A 21686-nucleotide genomic window follows, 5' to 3' on the forward strand; every position below is an offset into this window, starting at 1 on the left:
CACACAAGCCAGTGATACTTTATTATACAAGGGAGTTGGCAAAGGACAGATTCATTTTTGTAAAAGAATCCCCACCTAAGATTCCCAGTGATCCATCTGGTGATACAATCAACTTAATAAAACAATAGCTGATATTTACCAACTGCTTGCAATGGGCCAGAGCCATGCAAATCCCACCATGAAAACAGGAATTTTCATTAGGACCCAGACTTAGAAAAGGCCTAGCTTCAAAGATTCTGACTTGCATAGGCTGAGGACTCCCATTTCCAGAATTTCAAAAACCTCCTTTCTTATCTAAGTGAGAGAAAAGAAAAAAAAAAGGTTAAAATCAAGAAAAGATGGTCTTGGTGAATAAATTCAACCATCTGGAGTCCCTGGTATTTATGCAGCTGTTATGGCCAGAATCAGGAAGAGCAAAACCTGCATTTTATTCAGAGTTGAAATATTTACGTAAGTAAAGGAAGCGGTACTATGTAAGACATCAATTTCATTAAGATGTCCTTTTGTTTGTACAACATTCAACATAAAATCTCATAGAAAAATCTTTTTCAAGATATCCAAAGTGTGCCTATAGACTATATACAATATTTTAATGCAGGATAACTGTTAATAATGACATAATCACAATAAAAATAAGTATGGGTTAAAACGGTTTTTTTGAATACTATTTCTCCCTCATTATTATAATTAGAAAACTAGTGATGGTTTACTCAGGTTTAACATTATAACTGAAATAATCAAATATGACCTCACGTGCCTGACATCAAGTTGGTTAAACTAGTTTTAAAAAACCAGTCAGGGGACTTCCCTGGTGGCGCAGTGGTTAAGAATCCACCTGCCAATGCCGGGGACATGGGTTTGAGCCCTGGTCCGGGAATATCCCACATGCCGCGGAGCAACTGGGCCCATGCGCCACAACTATTGAGCCTGCACTCTAGAACCCGCGAGCCACAGCTACTGAAGCCCGTGCACCTAGAGCCCGTGCTCTGCAACAAGAGAAGCCACCGCAATGAGAAGCCCACGCACCGCAACAAAGAGTAGCTCCTGCTCGCCGCAACTAGAGAAAGCCCGCGGGCAGCAACAAAGACCCAATGCAGCCAAAAATAAATAAATTTATTTAAAAAAAACAAAAAAAACCAGTCAGTTCAGAAGACTGTGTATGTGTGTGTGTGTGTGTGTGTGTGTATGTGTGTGTGCAGGGAACTGAGAAAATGGTTTTTAGCTTAACTCAGCAGTCAATTATAATCAGGTTTGGTCATTCTGAGGATATAGTTTTATATAGTAAATTAATTCATTCAACATGTTTGGAGGAATGATTGCAAGCTTCTTTGATAGTTACTGCCGTGATTTATTTCTGGTTGGTGACTGGCAGCCGTGTTTATTACTGCACAACCCTATTCTCTCCAATAGCTACTTCTAAGCATCAGGCTAGATTGAAAGATTAGTCACCTGATAACATGGTGGGTGGCAAATCAATTTTTCTTTCTTTTTTTAAAAATTTTAATTATTTTTTAAAATCTATTTTTGGCTGCGTTGGGTCTTTGTTGCTGCATGTGGGCTTTCTCCAGTTGCGGTGAGCGGGGGCTACTCTTCGTTGTGGTGTGCAGCCTTCTCATTGCAGTGGCTTCTCTTGTTGTGGAGAACGGGCTCTAGGCACGCAGGCTTCCATAGTTGCAGCATGCGGGCTCAGTAGTTGCAGCACGCGGGCCCTAGAGCGCACAGGCTTCAGTAGTTGTGGTGCACGGGCTTGAGAGCGCAGGCTCAGTAGTTGTGGTGCACGGGCTTAGTTGCTCCGCGGCATGTGGGATCTTCCCGGACCAGGACTCAAACCCGTGTCCCCTGCACTGGCAGGCAGATTCTCAACCACTGTGCCACCAGGGAAGTCCCTCAATTTTTCACATTATGATGATAATGGATTACTTTCATAAATATATAATGAGCTAATGCTGTTGCTATTCAGTATTCAGTCGGTTTTAATCCATTGAGACATCAAAAAAATTTCCCCACTCCCCAAAACCAAAATAGCCCTCTAATTTAAGTAAGTGGGTTTTTGGGTATGTGGAGACGTAGGTAATGAGGCAAGTTTGTGCTCCCCCACCTCCAAGTGCATTTATAAGGATGAAAAGGCAAAGATGATTGTGTCTCTAAAACAAGGCACAGGGAAATATGCCAAGTCCTCTAGATCTTCCTGTTTCTCAAAGATGCAGTATAGATGTGGTCCCCAGTGGGGCAGAGGACACTGGTCATTTAATGAAGAAAAAAAGCTGATTCCTATAAAACACATGGAAAGGATACAGTTATGTGTAAGGGGTTAGATGGCTTCTATAATTGTAGTTACTTCAGAGTTAAAAGAAATCATTTCAAAGGCCAGAATGTGCTGGTTCCCCATGTCAAAGACTTTACTGCTGTGTTTGAACTCAAGTTCAGATTGAAAAAAAAAAAAAAAAAAGATTAAAGGCAATTGCTGGATTGCTAGTTACATGGTACCTCGGGAATGTCCATCATCCTTCTCAACTTCTGATCTCTCCAATTCCAGTCAAAAACCAGAAACTTCAAGGGGTTCAAATTAAGGCCACCTGAAAGAGACAGGGAGAGAGTTGCTACATTAAAGAACTTATGACATAAGCTTATTAAAATGATTTTTTATTCCTCTGGTTGCTTTTTTGCCTCATTTGCTCTTTTCTCCCCCAGCAACTAATCTCTGCACATTAAGTGCTGTCCCTGTCTGATGGAAAACAAATGCAGCACTCAGAGACTTACTCTCCTTACAATCTTATCACTGATTCTCAGGGAAGAAGGGAAGCTGCTCTTGTTAAGCTCGTGAAATGCTCAAGTTCTGGCAAAGAATCAATCCCAAGCCTCCATTTCATGAAGCCCCAGAGGGTAAAGTGTCATTCCTGACAGGGATTTGATAAGACATATCCTGCAATTTGGGATAGTGACCCTTCAGAGGAGTTGAGTCCAACAGAGTCTGCATGACTCTGAAGAGGTGAGTTGGCAGAAGGATGAGGACAGGGTTGGGAGGTTAATTTCAGGCAAAAAAGAAAGTTAAGATGAATGGGCTCTATTCAAAGCCTGCTATCCTTTGAGGAGACTGGTAAACCACTTAAGGACTCATTCCTGCTGTCTTCCTGTCTATCTAGAGACAATTATGGAGGGTGGGGCTGGAGGGGACCTCAGGGATTGTCTGTTCCTCAGGGGTCTCAGAGTTGGGCAGTTAGTTTTTCCCACTCCACACGTTCTGCCCACTGCCCCAAGCTATCACACCTGGAAACATAATGAAGCCTTCCTTTATCCTGCAGCACTTCCCCTCAATACTGGTTATTTCAATAATTTCCCCTCTGCCCTAAAGACTTTTTCATGCTTCTTATAACTACGATGCCTCTTATTTAAAACTCTCTCTGTAAATTAAAAGTGATGGAAATTAAGAAAGACAATGAGTTGACAGTGTTCCCTTAAAGATAATTGACTGCTGATGGGACAGCAAACAGGTACAGCCTCTCTGGAAGGCAACTGGACATTATATAATAGGAGCTTTAAAATGCTTACTGTTTGATAAAATAATTCTCCTTCTCTGGCATATCCCAATAAAACACCAGGAACTTAAGCATAGTTACTTATAAAGATGATCACTGTGTATTACTTATAATAGCAAAACAAATTAGAAACAACCCAAATATCCTACCATAATAGAATTGCTAAACACCAATATAACTTGGGGTCAATATCCAAAATATATAAAGAACTCGTACAACTCAAGGGAAAAAAACCAAATGATTTGATTTAAAAATGGGTGGAGGAACTGAATATACAGTTTTTCCAAAGGAGACATCCAAATGGCCAATAAGTACATGAAAAGGAGCTCAACATCACTAATCATCAGGGAAACACAAATCAAAACCACAATGAGCTATCACCTCATACCTGTTAGAATGACTGTTACCAAAAAGACAGGAGATAACAAGTACAGGCAAGGATGTGGAGAAAAAGGAACTTGTGTACTGCTGGTGGGATTGTAAATTTGTGCAGTCATTATGGAAAACAGCATAGAGGTTTCTCTAAAAATTAAAAATACAACTACCCTATGACCCAGCAACTCCACTTCTGGGTATATATCCAAAGGAAATGAAATCACTGTCTTGAAAAGATATCTGCACCTCCCATGTTCACTGCTACACTAATTCCAAAAGCCAAGATTTGGAAACAACCTAAATGTCCATTGACAAATGAATGGATAAAGAATATGTCACACACACACACACACACACACACACACACACACACAGAGCAGTATTATTCAGCCATAAAAAAGAAGAAAATCCTGCCACTTGTGACAACATGGAGGGACCTTGACAGCATTATACTAAGTGAAATAAGTCAGATAAAGACAAATACTGTATGATCTTCCATATATGTGGAATCTAAAAAAAACAAAAAACAAAAATGAACTCATAGGTACAGAGAATAGATTGGTGCTGGGTGCCAGAGGTAAGAGGTGGGAGAAATAGATGAAGGTGGTCAAAAGGTAAAAACTTTCAGTTATAAGATAAGTGCTGGGGATGTAAAGTACAGCATGGTGAGTATAGTTAACAATACTGTACTGTATATGTGAAAGCTGCTAAGACAGTAGATCCTAAAAGTTCTCATGACAAGAAAAAAAATTGTAACGATATGAAGTGACTGATGTTAACTAAACGTACTGTAGTAATCATTTTACACATCACATATACCAAATCATGTTGTACACCTTGGCCAATACAATGTTATATGTCAATTATATCTCAACAAAACTGGAAAAAAACTCAATAGAATATTATGCAGCCATTAAAAATGAAAGATTAAAACTATTTCATGACAAGCAAAGTTCTCATGAGATATATTAAGTAGAGAAGACAGGTTATAAAGTTATGATATGCAGTATGATCTCCATTTATAAAAAAATATAGATAAATGCATAGAAAAAAGACTGAAAGGAAATATATTTAATATTAACTAACAAGACATTACCTCTAAAGTGACTTATTTTCTTTTCTGTACCTTTTTGCATTTTACAAAGGCTCTTATAATTAGAAAATCCCTTTCCTTATTAAATAAAACAATACAATTCTGTCTGTAAGTGTACTGATCCCAATGTTATGGAATATCTTTTGATGTTTGGAAACTCTCCTTAATATATCATATATATAAACATCTTAAGTCATAAACAGCTACATAAAATGAGTTACGTGCCATTTGTCTTGCTTTGTTAGACTTTCAGTTTTTGGAGTGCTGGAATTGTTCTCTTTAAACACTTTGTATGTAGCCTAACATCTGTAGTCAATGAATATTAAGCCATTCATCCAATCAGAATCAGGAGAGTTATTTTCATTAGTATTATAAATAAATCAACAGCTCCTTAAATTATTTTTCCACTCCTTAGATGAAATAAGCTTTCATGGTGAGTTTTCACAACTCTGTAGACATATAATTTCAACAATCTGGACAACTTCGTTTTCTCACTCTCTCTCTCTTTTAAATATTAAATATGGAGAAGAGTGGCCCTGTTGCCTGGGGGACCTGGAGACACATACAAAACATGTGGAATCCAGGAAGGGGAGAGGTGAGTCTTTGGCTCAGAGCTGTGGGAGACGGAGGGCGCATCCCTGGCCTCTCCAGCTGCCCAGCCGATCTCTCCCACCTCTGCGTCTCACAGATCGACTATGAGCACCTCTCATCTGCTCCTTCGCTTTCAACACCCTCCTAGGGCCACAGGACAAAAATCCAGCCAATCACCGTGCAAGGGCCTGCCTCCAAAATCGGACTTTCTTTCCAACTGAAGCACAGGCTACCACAGCCCACGAAGTCTCCAACCAAGAAAAGTGGTCTCTTTAATAAAAGTAATAACTAGTATTTGTTGAGTTCTTAAGGTGTAACACTCACTGTGTTTAGCTTTTTATTGGCATAACAATCCTTTGAGGTAGGTGCTATTACTATCTCTGTCATTCAGATAAAGAAACAGTTTTAGAAAGGTTAAGAAACTTGCCAAGTCACAGAGCTGGTAAGCTGCTGGACCTGGGATTTGCATCCATAGATTTGAGTCTGCAACAGGGGCTCTTAACCTCAACACGTATTGACTACTTATTGTCTCCTTTGGATATACCCCATGTATCTGCCTGCCTGCTTTTGATTCAGCTGTTGTCCCATTCCTGAATGCTCTTCTCACATCTCCACACTTCGAAGATCCTATTTTAATCCTACCCATACTTCAAAGATCAGTTAAAGATCCTTTCCTCTGTAAAGCCTTCCCTGCAGATTCAGCCACCATAACAACCTCTCCCTCATTTCAACTCCTATAGGACTTAGAAGTGCTTGTTTGGACCTTGGCATTTACTGCCTCATGTTGTCAGTCTCATCCTATGCACATTTATCTCTTCAACTGGATCAGGAGCTCCTTGAGGGGGAAAGGCCCTGGAACTGGGAAGGCCTAGAATGAGAGATCTTGGGAGGGGATACGTGACCCGCCAAGCTTCAGTTTTCTCTCATAAGAAATAAGAATGCCAGCCTGCAAGGATGCTATGAGTACTTCTACTCAGCACAGCACTGAGTACAAGTAGGAACTCAAAAAATATTTGTTTCCCTTCCTTGCCTGGGGCCACCAAGTTTGCTACTTCCTTGTAATTGCACAGACCTCTGCATATAGTGGGTTCACTTACCCAAGGTTTTCATCTGGAGAGAAACACTAGTATTTTTAGCTCTTGTTTGCTTCCTTGCAAATGACCATCTCTATACTGAGATACTATATTGATGAACACATTACTATTAGATATGTAAAAATCCAGGAGTAGCTCCAGGCAGTTATAAAATAAAGTTGTTAAACAAGTAATTTGGAAATCAGTATTTAAAAGAAATCTTTAATCTGTCTGGCAGGTAGAACATGTACTAAGATCATCAGCAGGTCAGCAGGTTTTTAGGCTACTGGCTTTGAGAAAATCAACAAACTATAAAAACCCACCTGTGGATGCTGTCTGGAATACTTTCTGGGTAAAGCACTAAAAGAGAAACACGTTCGCGAGAACTGTTCTAGAATGCTTGTATTTCATCCATAGAAACTGCATTTTTGTTTCAACATATCTTCTAAACCAGCCCTCATTTGGAATGGGAGTCTTGGGGAGCCAAGACTCAATTAAGTGAGAGGGAAATATTCAACACATTCAGCTATACAAATTCCAGAGGCTGCAAATTGGTGGAATAGATTGTGGACCCACTAACCTGCTTAAAGCAACTGGAATTTGAATGTATTTAGATGGACATAAGTACCACAGATTGCCACAGTCCTTATCATTCCCTATTGTACTACACCTGCTGGCTGGCTTTAGAGACTAAAGGCTAAGTTTCGAACTCCTGAATTAACACAGAGGTCTGGTTTCACTACATCACACGTGTGGTTTCCCAATCTCACAAACACTCAGCTCTGAGCAGGAGTGTCACTACGTCTTTTCATACCTTGTTTAATGAGTTCTTTAATCCTCCCTGGAGTTCCCACACCCAGGTGTACCACACGCTTCTCCAGCAATTTTACCTGTTCCTGGACCTATTCCAAAATGGAAGAGAACAAAGAAAAGAAGAGTCATTGGAAAGTTCAATCATAGTCAAATTTAGAGCATTTAATCTAAAAGCTAAGAAAGTAAAAAAGCAAATGGGGCTACTCTTGTTTAGGGTCAACTTCCAGGGCAAAGAAGGTTAACATCAAGACAGAAGAGCATCTCCCTGGAAAACTGGTTAAGTCTCCAAAGAGTCCAGGGCTCAAACCTCAGCTTCTGTACGGAAACCTCAGAGCACAGAGGAGTAGTGACTGTTGTGGGAGCAAAGGCGGGGAACGCAAAGAAAATTGGAACGGTCGTTCAGTATGTTATAAAAGGAAGGCACCGAAGAACACGCTTGCTAAGGAGATACGGAAAAGAGGCTGAAGTGAAACAACTGAGGTCTGGAAGTGGCCCTTAAGGATCACTTCCACCCCCGACTAGGAACCACAGGCCCTTGCTTACCTTTATGTGTTTTGCGAATAATTTCATGACTTTGCTGTCTCCTCTGAATGCGGTCATTGACCTGATGAAAAGCAATAGATTTACGCAGAAGAAAAATCACTCATTCAGGGCCATGTGGACCACTTATTACATCTTAAGTATTACATCATATTTATTCAAAATAATATGCACATTTATGTGTGTCTATATGTACATATGTATGTGGATAGATACACACACACAATATTCTGATTTTCAGGTTAGTCCATCTCTGGAATGAAAGTGGGGTGGCCTTTAATCAGGCATGCATCTGGGTTGGCTTCTAAGTCTCAGGCACACGGTTAACTTTACTTAGGTTTCCTTGATTATTGAAACATGTGGATTTGCCCTTCACTTGTGTTAAAATGAAAACCACAGTCCCAAAATGGTGTCACTCATGCTAAAGGCCCATGATACCGAAACCCAGATTTAATACTTCATCTAATTGCAGTTTCAACTTTTCTGAGAAACGTAATCTTAATCAACCAGTCTGGAATCTCTGGCCAAGCACCAGTAAGGTAATCTGTCCTGTGGGCTCTTTCCATACCAGAGAGGAAGATAAAACCCTTGCCATTTCTGCACCCCCCACCTAAAAAGTAGTCTTTCTTTTCTTTTGTTAATGGCTCCATTGCTCCACCCTTTTTCCTTTTTTTCTGGCTGCGCGGTGCAGCAAGTGGGATCTTAGTTCCCGACCAGGGATCAAACCCGTGCCCCCTGCATTGGGAGCGCAGAGTCTTAACCACTGGACTGCCAGGGAAGTCCCTCCACCCTTTTTCCTATTAAAAACTGTCATTTTGCACAACCCCTCGAAGTGCCCTTCTAGTTGCTGGCTGGGTGCTGCCTGACTCACGAATCGTTGAGTTAAGCCAACGTGATCTTCAAATTTACTTGGTTGAATTTTGTTTTTTAACACCTGTAATACAAAAGTTCTGTATTTTAGGTCCCTGGCAGAGAATTTATCTTCAAACTCTGCAGTATAGTTCTCATAAAAAATTTGTTCGTGAGAAATATCCTAGCAGTGATGTCAGCCCGTGCTCTACAGAGCCCAAGGGCACGTACGAAGGTCTGTGTGTGGATGCCCTGAGGGGACAGGGGTAAGCTAGCAGGGAGGAGCAGGAGGGCTTACGTCCTTCATTCAGAGCAGCCCCCCTACTTTTATGGACTTTGCAGAGTGAGCTGATCTGTAAAATTTTATATGTGGAAATGCTTTGGGTATAAATGGGTATAAATTGGGTATAAAAGAACAATCTTCTAGTTGATGTTTGGGAATAGAATATGGGAATACTGCTCGGAATATTACTTTCCTTTATATATCATTAATATACTTGAGAAATATTACTGACCAGTAGGAATAAATGAATTTACAAAATAGTGACTCATTCTACACACGTTCTGTTGCACTTGAGTCTGTACTTACACATGACCTTTCTCCATGGCGAGGTTAACTAAGAAGACAATTTAGGGGACATATTTAACATAACTCATGGTTCTCAAGAGAACAGATATTCTTACAAAAGTTAGCATTATTCAGTATTAGCCTTTATGAATAGGGTTTGTTATGCCTGCTCAGAAATCACCTTCTGCAAATCACCTAACCTTGAAATGGATCATAATATTACTGAAGACATAAAGAAACACTGAGAATTGGCAAATGAAGTATGACAACTTAGTGCTTCTATGCCCATCAGAAAGGCATTTATGTATGGTAAAAACTCAAATCAATGTGACAACTTGTTTTTAAGAGGCCACCTCCAGGCCAACTTCTTTGCCATTAGTGTTTGAATCTGAAATGAGTTCTGTGGTGGTAGTCTTTAAAACACTGAAATGTCAATGTGAACTCTTATGATTTCAGAACCAGCAAGTATGGCTGTCCAGAAGCAGTTGGAGTCTTGAAGATCAATTATGTTTGGAGCAGAAATAGCTAAAAGAAACACTTTCCTTTTACTGAAAGGGTGTGTGATACAATTTAACGTGTGTGCCTAGCAGAAAGGATCTGAAGGACTATTAACAAAGCTTAAAAAACTACTTTTCTAAATTCATGGTCAGATTAGCTCATTTAGAAAAATAGATGCTAAATAACTACCGAGAGTCTACTTTGCACATTAATCTATTTGATCAAGTTCCTTTTTCTTTAGGACTTGGATTTTCCTGTTTTGTCTCCAGTCAAAGCCTAGTGCAGAGCTTGGCCCTGGGAGAGGGTGAGTCCCAGGAAATCCCATTTTACTCTGACGTCTCTTCTCTGAAAGCTGAACGTTACTACAGATCCAGTGGAAGCCTTTTTGTTTATTCTACAAAAGCTACAGTAAATGAAAAGGTATGTGAAGGCACTTAGTAAAGCACCGACTGTCTTTTTTTTTTTTTTTTTAAATTTTATTTATTTATTTATTTATGGCTGTGTTGGGTCTTCGTTTCTGTGCTAGGGCTCTCTCCAGTTGTGGCAAGTGGGGGCCACTCTTCATCGCGGTGCGCGGGCCTCTCACTATCGCGGCCTCTCTTGTCGTGGAGCACAGGCTCCAGACGCGCAGGCTCAGTAATTGTGGCTCACGGGCCCAGCTGCTCCGCAGCATGTGGGATCTTCTGGGACCAGGGCTCAAACCCGTGTCCCCTGCATTGGCAGGCGGATTCTTAACCACTGCGCCACCAGGGAAGCCCCTGTCTTTAAAACATAGTTTTTACATATAAATTTTTGGTCCACTTGGCATTTATTTCAGTATAAGGAGTGAGATATGGAACCCAGCTTAATTTTTTTAGATGGCTACCCAGTTGTTCCAATACCAAGTAATAAATAATCCATCTTTCCATACTGATTTTTCACTTTTGCCATATCCTGTACTTTCATATGCATATGGGTCTATTTCTGAACTTTCAGTTCTGTTCCACTGTTCTGATCTGTCTGTCACACGTGTGCCAGTTCCATACTCTTTTAATTATTGAGACTTTGTAATATGTTTTCTTTAAAAAAACAATCTGATAGATACTTGAGAAACATGTGCCATTATAGGCATTATAGGCATAGTATCCTCACTAGCATTCTTTTTTAGAATTTCGCCAGCTATTTTTTCTTCTGTATTTTCTCATATGAACATAGATAACATAAACATAAACATAGTTTATCTAGTTTAAAAAACAATTCTATAGGAGTTTCATTGGGAATCTGTGAAATTTGTAGATTATTCTAGGTAAAACAGACATCTTTACATTGAATCTTCCTATTCAACAACATGGTACTCCTTTCTGTTTAAGATCTTCTGCATCCCTTATGTAATATTTTCTTCATCTAAATTTTGGCTAGTTTTTTCCTTGGTGTTCTATTTTTTCTTGTTACTATTTTAAATTAGATCTTTTCTTTCATTTATTTCTCCAACTGGTTATTGCTTTTATGATCTCCCTGCTTTACCCTTGCGTGTTCTCCACACAGCAGCCAAAGTGATCCTTTAGAATGATTATTCAGATCATGTGACTACTCTGCTCAAAATCCTCCAATGGCACCCCATGTCAGGGCCTTTTGTACCTACTGTTCCCTCTGCCTGGAACACTTTTCTTCCAGATATCTGCTTGGCGTTCTCATTCACTTTGTTCAAGTCTCTGCTCATAGGTCAATCTCCTAAGAGGCTTTCTGTGACTACCCTTTTAAAAGTAGCCCCCATCTTTTTCTATCCATTTGCCATGCTTTATTTTTTTCCTACATAACTTATCACTACTTGACATTATAATGCATATTTATTTGTTTATTGTCTGCCTCCCTTACTGGAAAGTAGGTTCCATGAGAGAGGGGACTCTGTATATTTTGTTCACTGCTGTTCTCCAGCATATAGAACTTGTCAGCTCGGCACATATCAGTTACTCAGAAAACAGCTACGAAATGGAACAGGTGAAGCTTCCAACCTAATGAGCTCCAGGGCTCGGATGGCAGAGCCACAGATAATCAGCATCAGGACCGATTTGTTCTCACTGTGGTTTTTCCGAAGTTTCACCCACTTAGGGCAGACTGAAAAAAGACCATGAGAAAAATATTACCCTAAATATAGCAAAATAAGGCCTCCAAAGTTGAATGTCCCCCAATTACTTCTTTGTTATTGCTTAAGTAAAATAAAATATGAGCACTGTTTAGATTCTGTTCTCTGGTTATTCTAGATATTAAACTAAAATGAAATATCATTAACTTACACCACAAAACATATAATATGCCAAGTAGCTAAATGTGACCAGCTTTAGGACTAAGTTTGTACAAAAAAAAAAGAAAAGGAAAATTTAAAATGTTTGTAATAATACATTTTCTATATTTTAATTTATGTTTGATGCTTAAAGGCAGTGTTGACTAAACGGGAAAAGAACTGATTTAAAAATGCTACATTTTAGGGACCTCCCTGGTGGTACAGTGGTTAAGAATCCACCTGCCAATGCAGGGGACACAGGTTCGAGCCCTGGTCCGGGAAGATCCCACATGCCGCGGAGCAACTAAGCCCGTGTGCCACAACTACTGAGCCTGCTCTATAGAGCCCGCGAGCCACAACTACTGAGCTCACGTGCCACAACTATGGAAGCCCACGTGTCTAGAGCCCGTGCTCCACAACAAAGAGAAGCCATCACAATGAGAAGCCCGCGCACCGCAACGAAGAGTAGCCCCCGCTCGCCACAGCTAGAGAAAGCCTGAGTGCAGCAACAAAGACCCAACGCAGCCAAAAATAAATAAATAAATACATACATAAATAAATAATGCTACATTTTAAAGGGACACTCAGCATAAGATATAAAATGGAAATGATATTAAAATAGCAAACGTTTATTAAACACTGACACTGTGCTAAGCACTTTACATAACTTTTTTAGTTCTCATAATCCATTGAGATTGATTCCATTATTACCTACATTTACATTTGCTGAATTTGAGGCTAAGAAAGGTTTATGAACTCAAGCTGAGTGTCATCAGAATTGGTTAGACTTTTAAAAAAGAATGTTAAATCGCCATGTCTAAACTACTTCATTGTTGGTCACAATAAATGACTACCTAGCATGAATAATCTAGTTATTACTGCCTAAATTCAATCAAAAAGATCAAATTAGATTGTCTGTGCAATAGCCATGGTCTGAATTCTGAACATGGGAACAGAATTTCAGAACCTCAGAGATGGGTTCAAGATCACATAGTCCAACTTCCTTGTCTTTCAGATAACAAAATAGAGTCCTGGAGGAGTCCTCAGTGACTTGTGCCAAGTCAAATAGCAAATTGATGGGGTACCTGCAACTAGAACACTGAGAATTCTCTGGATTCCAGGAGCAATACTTCTAATGTGTTGTAAAACAAAGACAAGACCAAAACCCAAATCCCCAATACCAGAGAAAAACAAGAATAAATTTAAATAAATAAAAATTAATATCAAGATGGACCTAAAAAACCTTCATTTAAAATCCATTTAAGATGGAAACTTGATTTTAAATGAAGTTTTAAAAGTTTTTATTTTAAAGAGATAGGCCTAATGTTTTAATGGAAATAATGAAACTTGATGAATAATTTTTTTAAAAATGAGTTTACTTACTTTCTTTTAGATATGATGAAAGACTGTGAGTCAAATCATTGGCCTTGAGGAAGCAGAAGTCTAGAAATATGAGAAACATGCTTTGTAGAGGATTTTGCAAACACACACATACTCAAAATAGATTACATGTGAATAGTGTATTCTTGAACAGGTTGTACAACATTAATGAATTGGGGACTCATATATTTTAAAGTTGTCTAGCACTTAAAACAACAGCAGCAGCAACAATAAGTAAACTTTTAACTGTCCATCATTTCTTAGAGTAGTGAAATAGAAGCTTGTATCATTCAACGGACTAATGAAGCATCTTTATTTTCAAATCCACAGAATAGGCAATATACAAAGGCAAAGCTGAAATAGCTAACAAATCTATGTGGAGATGCTCAAACTCGTCATCATAGAAATGCAAATTAATACAAAATGAGATAACACTTTGCACACACTTTAGAATGGCAACTGTTAGAAAGATGTATAATACCAAGTGTTGCTGAGAATGTAGGATGATGGAAACTCTTTGTGAACTGTAGGTGGAGGTGTAAAGTGGTATTGCTATCCTGGATGGTAGTAAAATTAAGGTGTATATACCCTATGACCCCAGGATTACATTCCTGAGTAAATAATGGAAAGAAATTCTTGTGTAGTCTGTAAAGAGACATACTGAAGTGTATTCATACTAGCATTATTTGTAATACTGGGGAACTAGAAGCAACCTAAAGGTCCATATAGGAGAAAATGGATGAGCAATATGTGGTCGATGAAATCAGTGGAATACTATGTAGCATTTTAGAAGCAATGAAGTAGATGTACTTAAAGCTATACAGGTATCTTGAAAAAGTGTTAAGTGAGGAAAGAAACAGAATGAGAGGTTCAGCACAACATCATTTAAATAAATTGTAAAATGTATCCACACGCAACAATATGATATATTTTACAAGAACGTATACATATTTAAAAATGTATAGTAACACATCATGCCTATGGAGAAAGGAATTTGGAGTGTGGATGGGGAAAAGCGGGAATAATGCATCAAAATACAACATTAACATAACACAGCACAACAACACCATGAAAGAATGGAACGGGCTACAATAAAACATAGGAGCCTTGCTCAACCAACAATGATCATGGTCTAGCAATTATGTAGTATTATTAACTCTGTACCTAAGATGTATAAAAAAGCAACATCATGTTTAGCATCCTAATTCATTATAGCAGAAAAAGTCTGTCTATAAACATAGCAGAGTGTTAGGGAGTAAACTATTACTAAATTAAATGAAACTTACGCTGTGCCCCAGCATATATAACTCACAATATGTGAGTAACTAACTTCAAAGATGTTGCCCCCTATACCGTTGTAGAGCCTTTGATGGTCTTTAAAACTGTAATCTCCCAAGTCTGGATATGACCAGACTCACCTGGAGAATTTTACAAAAAATACAGATTCCTGGAATGGACTCCCCCTTGCTCAGTGAGTCAGAATTCCTTGGGGCTGGGCCTGGGAATTTGCTTTTTAAGTTCCTGGGTGATTCAGCTGCGGCTAGCTTACAGGCATTTAGCACTGATCTAAACCACACTGCAGCTCTCAGGAGGACAGCTGACTTAGCTCTAAGTGATTCCTGCCTCAAAACTCTAATTAAGTTCCCATGTGTATGACATTAACAATGTACATGCACAGTATTAATTGAAAAGACATGTTGCTGCCCTACAGACACAAACAACTTCAAACCACAACCAAGTTAGACACTCAGCAAACTAAATAGGAACAATATTTTATTACTTATATCCATCTTGTATTTATGCCCCTTCCTGAGACTGTTCCAGATAGCCCATGGTGTGTCCCGCCTCTCAAATACCAGAGACCTCCTCTGTGTCCTTGGTCCTGACAGTGTAGTGATGGGCGTTTTCTCTAAAACCTTCCTATGATGCCTTTGTTCACTGTGGCTCAGAATGGCCTAATTTCTTAACTGAAAATGAAAACCTGTTCCTTTTGGCTATAGCAGTATTTTTAACATATTTTAAACATTTTCCCCTCAGCCAACCATGACCACACATTCTTGCCCAACTACATTACTGCACTCTAATGATGATATAATATAATGTAAACTCACTATGGAACTCAAATGACTCCTTAAAGGTTTTTTCTTCTGACTTTTGACTCTCTACAATTCTAGCAAATTACAATGTTCCATGAGGTTACAGAGTAGCAGTGGCCCCATTATCTTACAAGTCCTTCTTCAGGTGAAGGTAAACTCTAACAAAGAACTAGAAGGGAAAATTGACCACTGAGTCAGAGTAAAATCAAACTTCAGTTAAACACTGAAGAGGCTTTGTTATAATAGCTGGTTCCTGAGGATAGAATAGCCAGGACCTAGCTCTCCTCCTGAGGAACTGCTGTGCTGAGAAGAGTGGTCTCTAACTGCTGCTGGGCTTTCTGATCTCAGTAAGTAGAAAACTCCAGAACGCGCTCATGTGGAAATGAGTTCCTTCAATTCCCTAAAGAGTGTTCCTTTTGGAAAAGGAACAGACAGGGGTACTGATGTCTCCAACCCAATGTGCATTTAAAAAACACACACACACACATCATTTTATAAAAGAATTATAAAAATTCAGGGTACGGGCTGTTTTTCAGCTTCTCAAGCCTCTAGAAAGCATAAAGTTGTAATGCAAAAAGGAAATCAAGCTACCCTTGACTTTTTCCAAAAGCAGTGTTAGATATCTCTAGTAGTCTATATATAGAGAGCTCCTCTGAAGCAGTGGTGCCCAAACCTTCTGCGGTTTGATTTTACGACATCTTTTCTTCAATCTCTGTGCAAAAGAGTTACAGGTTATATCATTATTTTGAAATTAATTAAAATCGGTTTTTAAAATAATTTTCCAGTATCTTTTAACTTAATTATAAATCCTCTAAGGCAGTAGATCTCAAATGATAGTAGGCTTAAGAATCACACAGGGTGAGGTGTCAGCCTTGCTAAAAATGCAGAATTTTGTCCCTATCTTTAGATGGTTTACTTGAAAAAAGTCTTGACTGGGACCCAAAATACTACCCTAAAAGCAAAACCATGACTAGATATCCATGATAAGGGCAACAAGAAAACTAAGATGCTATTAAAGCTAAAGTTCTTATCTATAAAGGATGAGTACATTAATTATCTATCTATACTTTTGAATGTGTGCTTTATTGTTTTTTTATTTAACTTCTATCCTCATTAAAGATTCTTATTCATTGAAGAACCTGTCCAAAAAAATGCACACCCAATACCTTTTGAATAAAAATTACAAATCTTGGGCTTCCCTGGTGGCGCAGTGGTTGAGAATCTGCCTGCTAATGCAGGGGACACGGGTTCGAGCCCTGGTCTGGGAAGATCCCACATGCCGCGGAGCAGCTGGGCCCGTGAGCCACAACTACTGAGCCTGCGCGTCTGGAGCCTGTGCCCCGCAACGGAAGGGGCCGCGATAGTGAAAGGCCCGCGCACCGCGATGAAGAGCGGTCCCCGCACCGCGATGAAGAGCGGTCCCCGCACCGCGATGAAGAGTGGCCCCCACTTGCCGCAACTAGAGAAAGCCCTCGCACGAACCGAAGACCCAGCATAGCCAAAAATAAATAAATAAATAAAAATAAAAGTAGCTATAAAATTAAAAAAAAAAAAAATTACAAATCTTTCTATTAGGTTGAACAAATACCAGTTAGCATCTGAATGAAGAAATCATCCAACAGTTAAAACTATTAGGTTGAGGAAAGGAGTACTAGCACGTGGAAATATATTAATTAAAAGGAATAACAACAAGGAAGCCTGGCTGTACCTGGTAGGGTTAGTTCTTCTAATTCAATCACTGAGCGATTGCTGCTATAATAGTCCTTCATCAGCTTCTGTAGGTCTTCAGGTGTCCCTGGTTTTGGCTCTGATTTTGCAAGAACATCAGTGATTTTCTTCTGGTGAGAAAGAAGTAAAAATGGGAAGACAGATTTTAGGATGGCGTTTGGCTTAGGATAGGTTGATTCCTCTGGCATTTAAACTGTAAGTAGGTTCTGGTGATAGCCAAGTGTGAATGGGAGTTCTAATAAACACACTCGAGAAAACTTAAAAGATACTTCTTGGACATAACTACTGCTTTGAAAAATGAATGGATGATCTAAAAGACTCCTTGTAACTCTTGGTCTCTGCTAGGAGAACCAAAAATTTTGCAGGAGTCTATAATAGGGTACTATTTTCTGTTAAAAGTCAATAAATCTTGTTGCTTGTGGAAACTTCCTTTTTTAAGCCTCAGAAAATGTGTATTCCTGGGAGAGTAGAATTTTGAGAATTTCTTGTGTAACCTGGTTCTTAAGGCACTGAGTTTCAGTTTGGATTTCTGGGGTTAAAGTAAGAGTTGCAGGACTAATCTCAGCAAAGGAGGACACTAAATAGGGGCACTTGAGACCCTCAATTCTCAAGTCTTGGGAGAGACATCTTGAATTGGCCCTATGGAAAGCAGAACAGGAAATACTTTACAACATCTATTTTGATTTGACTTATTTGTGTAGCATGTACTGAATGCCTGCAATGTACTAGGAATGCATAATTGTTCATTTAACTTTCATCATAAACTTCCCTTCTTATTTCTTCCTAGTATTTCACCAAAAATCCAGAAAGAGCCCTTCCTTGCCTCCTACCCCTGCTTTCCCCCCCTCCTTCCATACTATCTTCCTTTTTATACCACTGCCAAGAACGGTCAAAGTTCTGTCAAATGAATTAACTTTAAAAGAACACGTCATCCGTGGGCACATTTTAGCATGACCTCAGCCAAGGCTAAACTAGCTAGCTGGAGTTCTGACCTTGAACCCCAAGAACTTAACACTCCTGAAGGCCATTAGTGTACAAACTATCAAAGAGAAGTTACAGTCGTTTCTTTAAGGACTTGCCAAAACTCAGCCAATTTGGCATTTCCCATCTTCCTATTTGGCCATGTGCAGGCAAGGAAAACATATGCACACACACTCTCAGTTTTCTAAAAGCTTGCTGTTAAGTAATTGGTCTGAGTCCATCTTCTTTCCTCTAATCCCAATCGCATTTCCTCTGCTAACTACAGCAGTAGACCCTTCTTGGCAGGGAGAGAATTACACTGCTGTTTTCACAACTGTGGAGGAAGGTCAAAGCTAACCACACTTTCGGGCTTCCCTGGTGGTGCAGTGGTTAAGAATCCACCTGCCAATGCAGGGGACACAGGTTTGAACCCTGGTCCGCGAAGATCCCACAGGCCGCGGAGCAACTAAGCCAGTGAGCCACAACTACTGAGCCTGCGCTCTAGAGCCCACGTGCCACAAATACTAAAGCCCACACGCCTAGAGCCCGTGCTTGAAAGCCCGCGCACAGCAACGAACACCCAATGCAGCCAAAAATAAATAAATAAATAAAATAAATTTATTAAAAAAAAAGCTAACCACACTTTCTTCAAGGCTGAGCCATAAGAAAGTTTGTATAGGAGCAACAGAGTTTTCCATATGTTCACAGGCAAGTCTTAAAATGCAAGGGGAGCCTTTTGCTTTAAATTATGGTTCGAAATTAGAGTCAGAAATGCCTTATACTTACACTACTTTCATCTGCTTATTACTTTCTTTTTATTAATACTTTAAGACATAAGGTTTTTAAAAAATTAAATGGGTAAGAAAAGAAGGTTGGTGAATTTCTTTTCTTGGACAGTCAGAGGGGCCAGAGGGCAGGATAGCTCTGGGCCCCTTCTAGAATTAAAAACCCCTGTCCGACTTCTAACCACAGTGAAAACACAGGGTGGGTAACAAAGATGTTTGGTAATCCACAAGACTGAAATAGGAAATAGAAGAATTTATTTTTAGCTGCAACAGAAACACTTATTACTAGTGACCTTAGGAAAGTCACCAAACCTCAATGAATTTTACAATTTTTGCGTATCTAAAGTGGGGATTACAATAATTGCCTCATCAAAGTACACTATAAAACAATGTGATAGAAACCATGTGGGGCCGTACCATTGTAAAAAATTATTAATATTACCTTTTTCCTCTTCCTGGTCTTGGTGGCATCTTCATTTGTTTCCTTTGGTTGTATCAAGAAACATTCTTTAGGCTATAAAGAAATGTAAATGAGAAAACTTTCATCTTAGCATGATGAGGTGTCAACTAATGGTATGAATCCCAAAGTATCAATATCTACTGTCATGCATGTATTCTTCACAGTATCTTGGTAATATGGACAAAGAAATGTTGGAAAATCCACTGAAGGCAATTATGCAGGGGCCGAGCTGAGAGAATTTGTAAAAGTGAGAAAGTGCAGATGACTCAAGACTGGAAAATCTTTGAACAAAGGTCAAAATGTGTGAGTAAGTGTATATATATGTTTGAGGTGGTGGTACAGGGTATTAAAGATGAAAGACAGTGGCTAGGTTTGGAAAATACAGGCAGAAAGAGATGTGATTAAAATTAAGATGTAGTAAAGAAGCCTTTGACTAGAATGACTGGTGTTTCCAGGAACTAGCGATGTGTGAGTCTGTATTTCCACGTCACTGATTTATCATTTTGTTATCCATTCCTTTCCTCTTCTCAAGAGGCACAGAAAATATGAAGTAGGATATATTTACTTATATTTTTATAAAACCAGCTGCACCAAATGTCTTATCTATAGTGACTACAAAATGAATGTTTCTGCTTATGGTCTGACAAAAGCCTCAACACCATGGCATCCTGAGTAATTGATTTTGCCTGTTGCCTTGACCCCTGGAGTACCCTATATAGTTTAGTGCTATTTTTACCCTAAGGGTTTGTTTTGGGTTTTTTTAGTGTAGAAAAACAGGAAATTTGGACTAAGACCTTGATTTATAAAATAGAATGCTTCAGATTCCATATTTATTAATCATAAGCAGTTATATAAAATGTTTCCTGTATTAGATCTTTTATGCAACATTTTCAAACAAGTTGCCAAGTAAGACATAAAATATAAGTGAAAACTTATTCTGAGTTTTTTCTTGATTAAGTTTCCATTCCAACTAGAGAGTACTCAGTTTAAGCTGGTAAACTACTAACTAAAGCAATCTTGTCTCTACTGGCTCTGTTTAAAATGATTACAGATGAAGCTTTCTATTAAAGTTTCCAGATAGCCTGCAGATTAAGAATGCCTATGGCCTGAATCCAGAGAGATATAATGCTATGTAATTTCTTCAAGACATGGGGCCAGGACCAGCAGTTTCTAGACTCTGTTTCAGTTACAGAGAAGTAGATTCAAAAGGCTCAGGATTAAAGTAATATGGGAATCTTGAAATTTCAGCTGCTTCTCAGTTAAAAGAAAAAACCTGCAAAGTACAATTGCGTCATAGCTAAAAAAAATAGATATTAGGACCTCTCTTATTTAGAAGTTAAGCTGTCTTGTGGATGCAGATACACGCTAATTTGATGCCAATTAGAAACTGGGCCAAGGCCACTAATATGTCACAGAAGCTGCCAGACAGTCATAAGAGTCCAATTACAGATCAAGCCAACATCAGCTCATGCTGCTATGGCAAAGGCCTGGATACAATTAGTATCTCCCTAGATCTCTCAAGGCATACTTCAGTATCTTGTCCCCATTATGAAGGTTTTGGGGAAGCAGATGTAGAACCTGTTTCATTTTCTTATTTAGCAAATGGGGGTGCTCTCTAAGAGTATGTTCAATGTGCAGGGTTTGTATTTATGCCAGGTTTACAAAGCCAGTTAAACATGACACAAATTAAATGTGGAAATGAGCTCAGTTATAAGGATATGGACTCTCCAATTCTGGAAGAAAAAATAAAAACACAATTCTGAATCATGCAAAGGAAAAAAGAAACATGCCTGACAACTGCTTTTGTCAAGATCCTGTAACAGGTTTACATGCTAGGTTCAAATTCTTACATCATCTTAAAGGAAATGCAGTATGATATTTGTTTTCTGGGAGCAGCCACTTTAGCTGGTTGCAGTAGGGTGCTAATGAAGAAGCAAGTTTATGGGGTCAATTTCCATAGAAGTGAGACTACTTTATGAAGAAATACAAAGCCCATAGTATTGAAAATTCCTAAACTTTGCCAGCTGCCTTACAAATGCTGATGTTTACCCTCAGAGAGACTAGGTAAGATGAGGAAGACT

The 21686-nt window shown here is 39.0% G+C and overlaps 1 protein-coding gene across 2 annotated transcripts in view; it reads right to left on the reverse strand.

The window, feature by feature from the left end:
• Positions 1-21686, reverse strand: part of CMSS1 (cms1 ribosomal small subunit homolog) — a 392970-nt gene continuing 371284 nt past the window's right edge. The window contains exons 3-10 of one of the 2 annotated variants that reach the window (XM_036849947.1): positions 19588-19659; positions 17381-17510; positions 13580-13639; positions 11928-12030; positions 8025-8085; positions 7483-7570; positions 2488-2576; positions 1-294 (exon numbers count right to left, since the gene is read on the reverse strand). In XM_036849947.1, the coding sequence (XP_036705842.1) occupies positions 211-294; positions 2488-2576; positions 7483-7570; positions 8025-8085; positions 11928-12030; positions 13580-13639; positions 17381-17510; positions 19588-19659 (687 nt within the window). In that variant the 3' untranslated portion in view covers positions 1-210. The remainder of the gene's footprint in view (positions 295-2487; positions 2577-7482; positions 7571-8024; positions 8086-11927; positions 12031-13579; positions 13640-17380; positions 17511-19587; positions 19660-21686) is intronic. The other variant, XM_036849948.1, reaches the window with a different exon arrangement.

This window comes from Balaenoptera musculus, chromosome 4, assembly GCF_009873245.2.
Source record: "Balaenoptera musculus isolate JJ_BM4_2016_0621 chromosome 4, mBalMus1.pri.v3, whole genome shotgun sequence".
NCBI classification, from domain to species: Eukaryota; Metazoa; Chordata; class Mammalia; order Artiodactyla; family Balaenopteridae; genus Balaenoptera; species Balaenoptera musculus.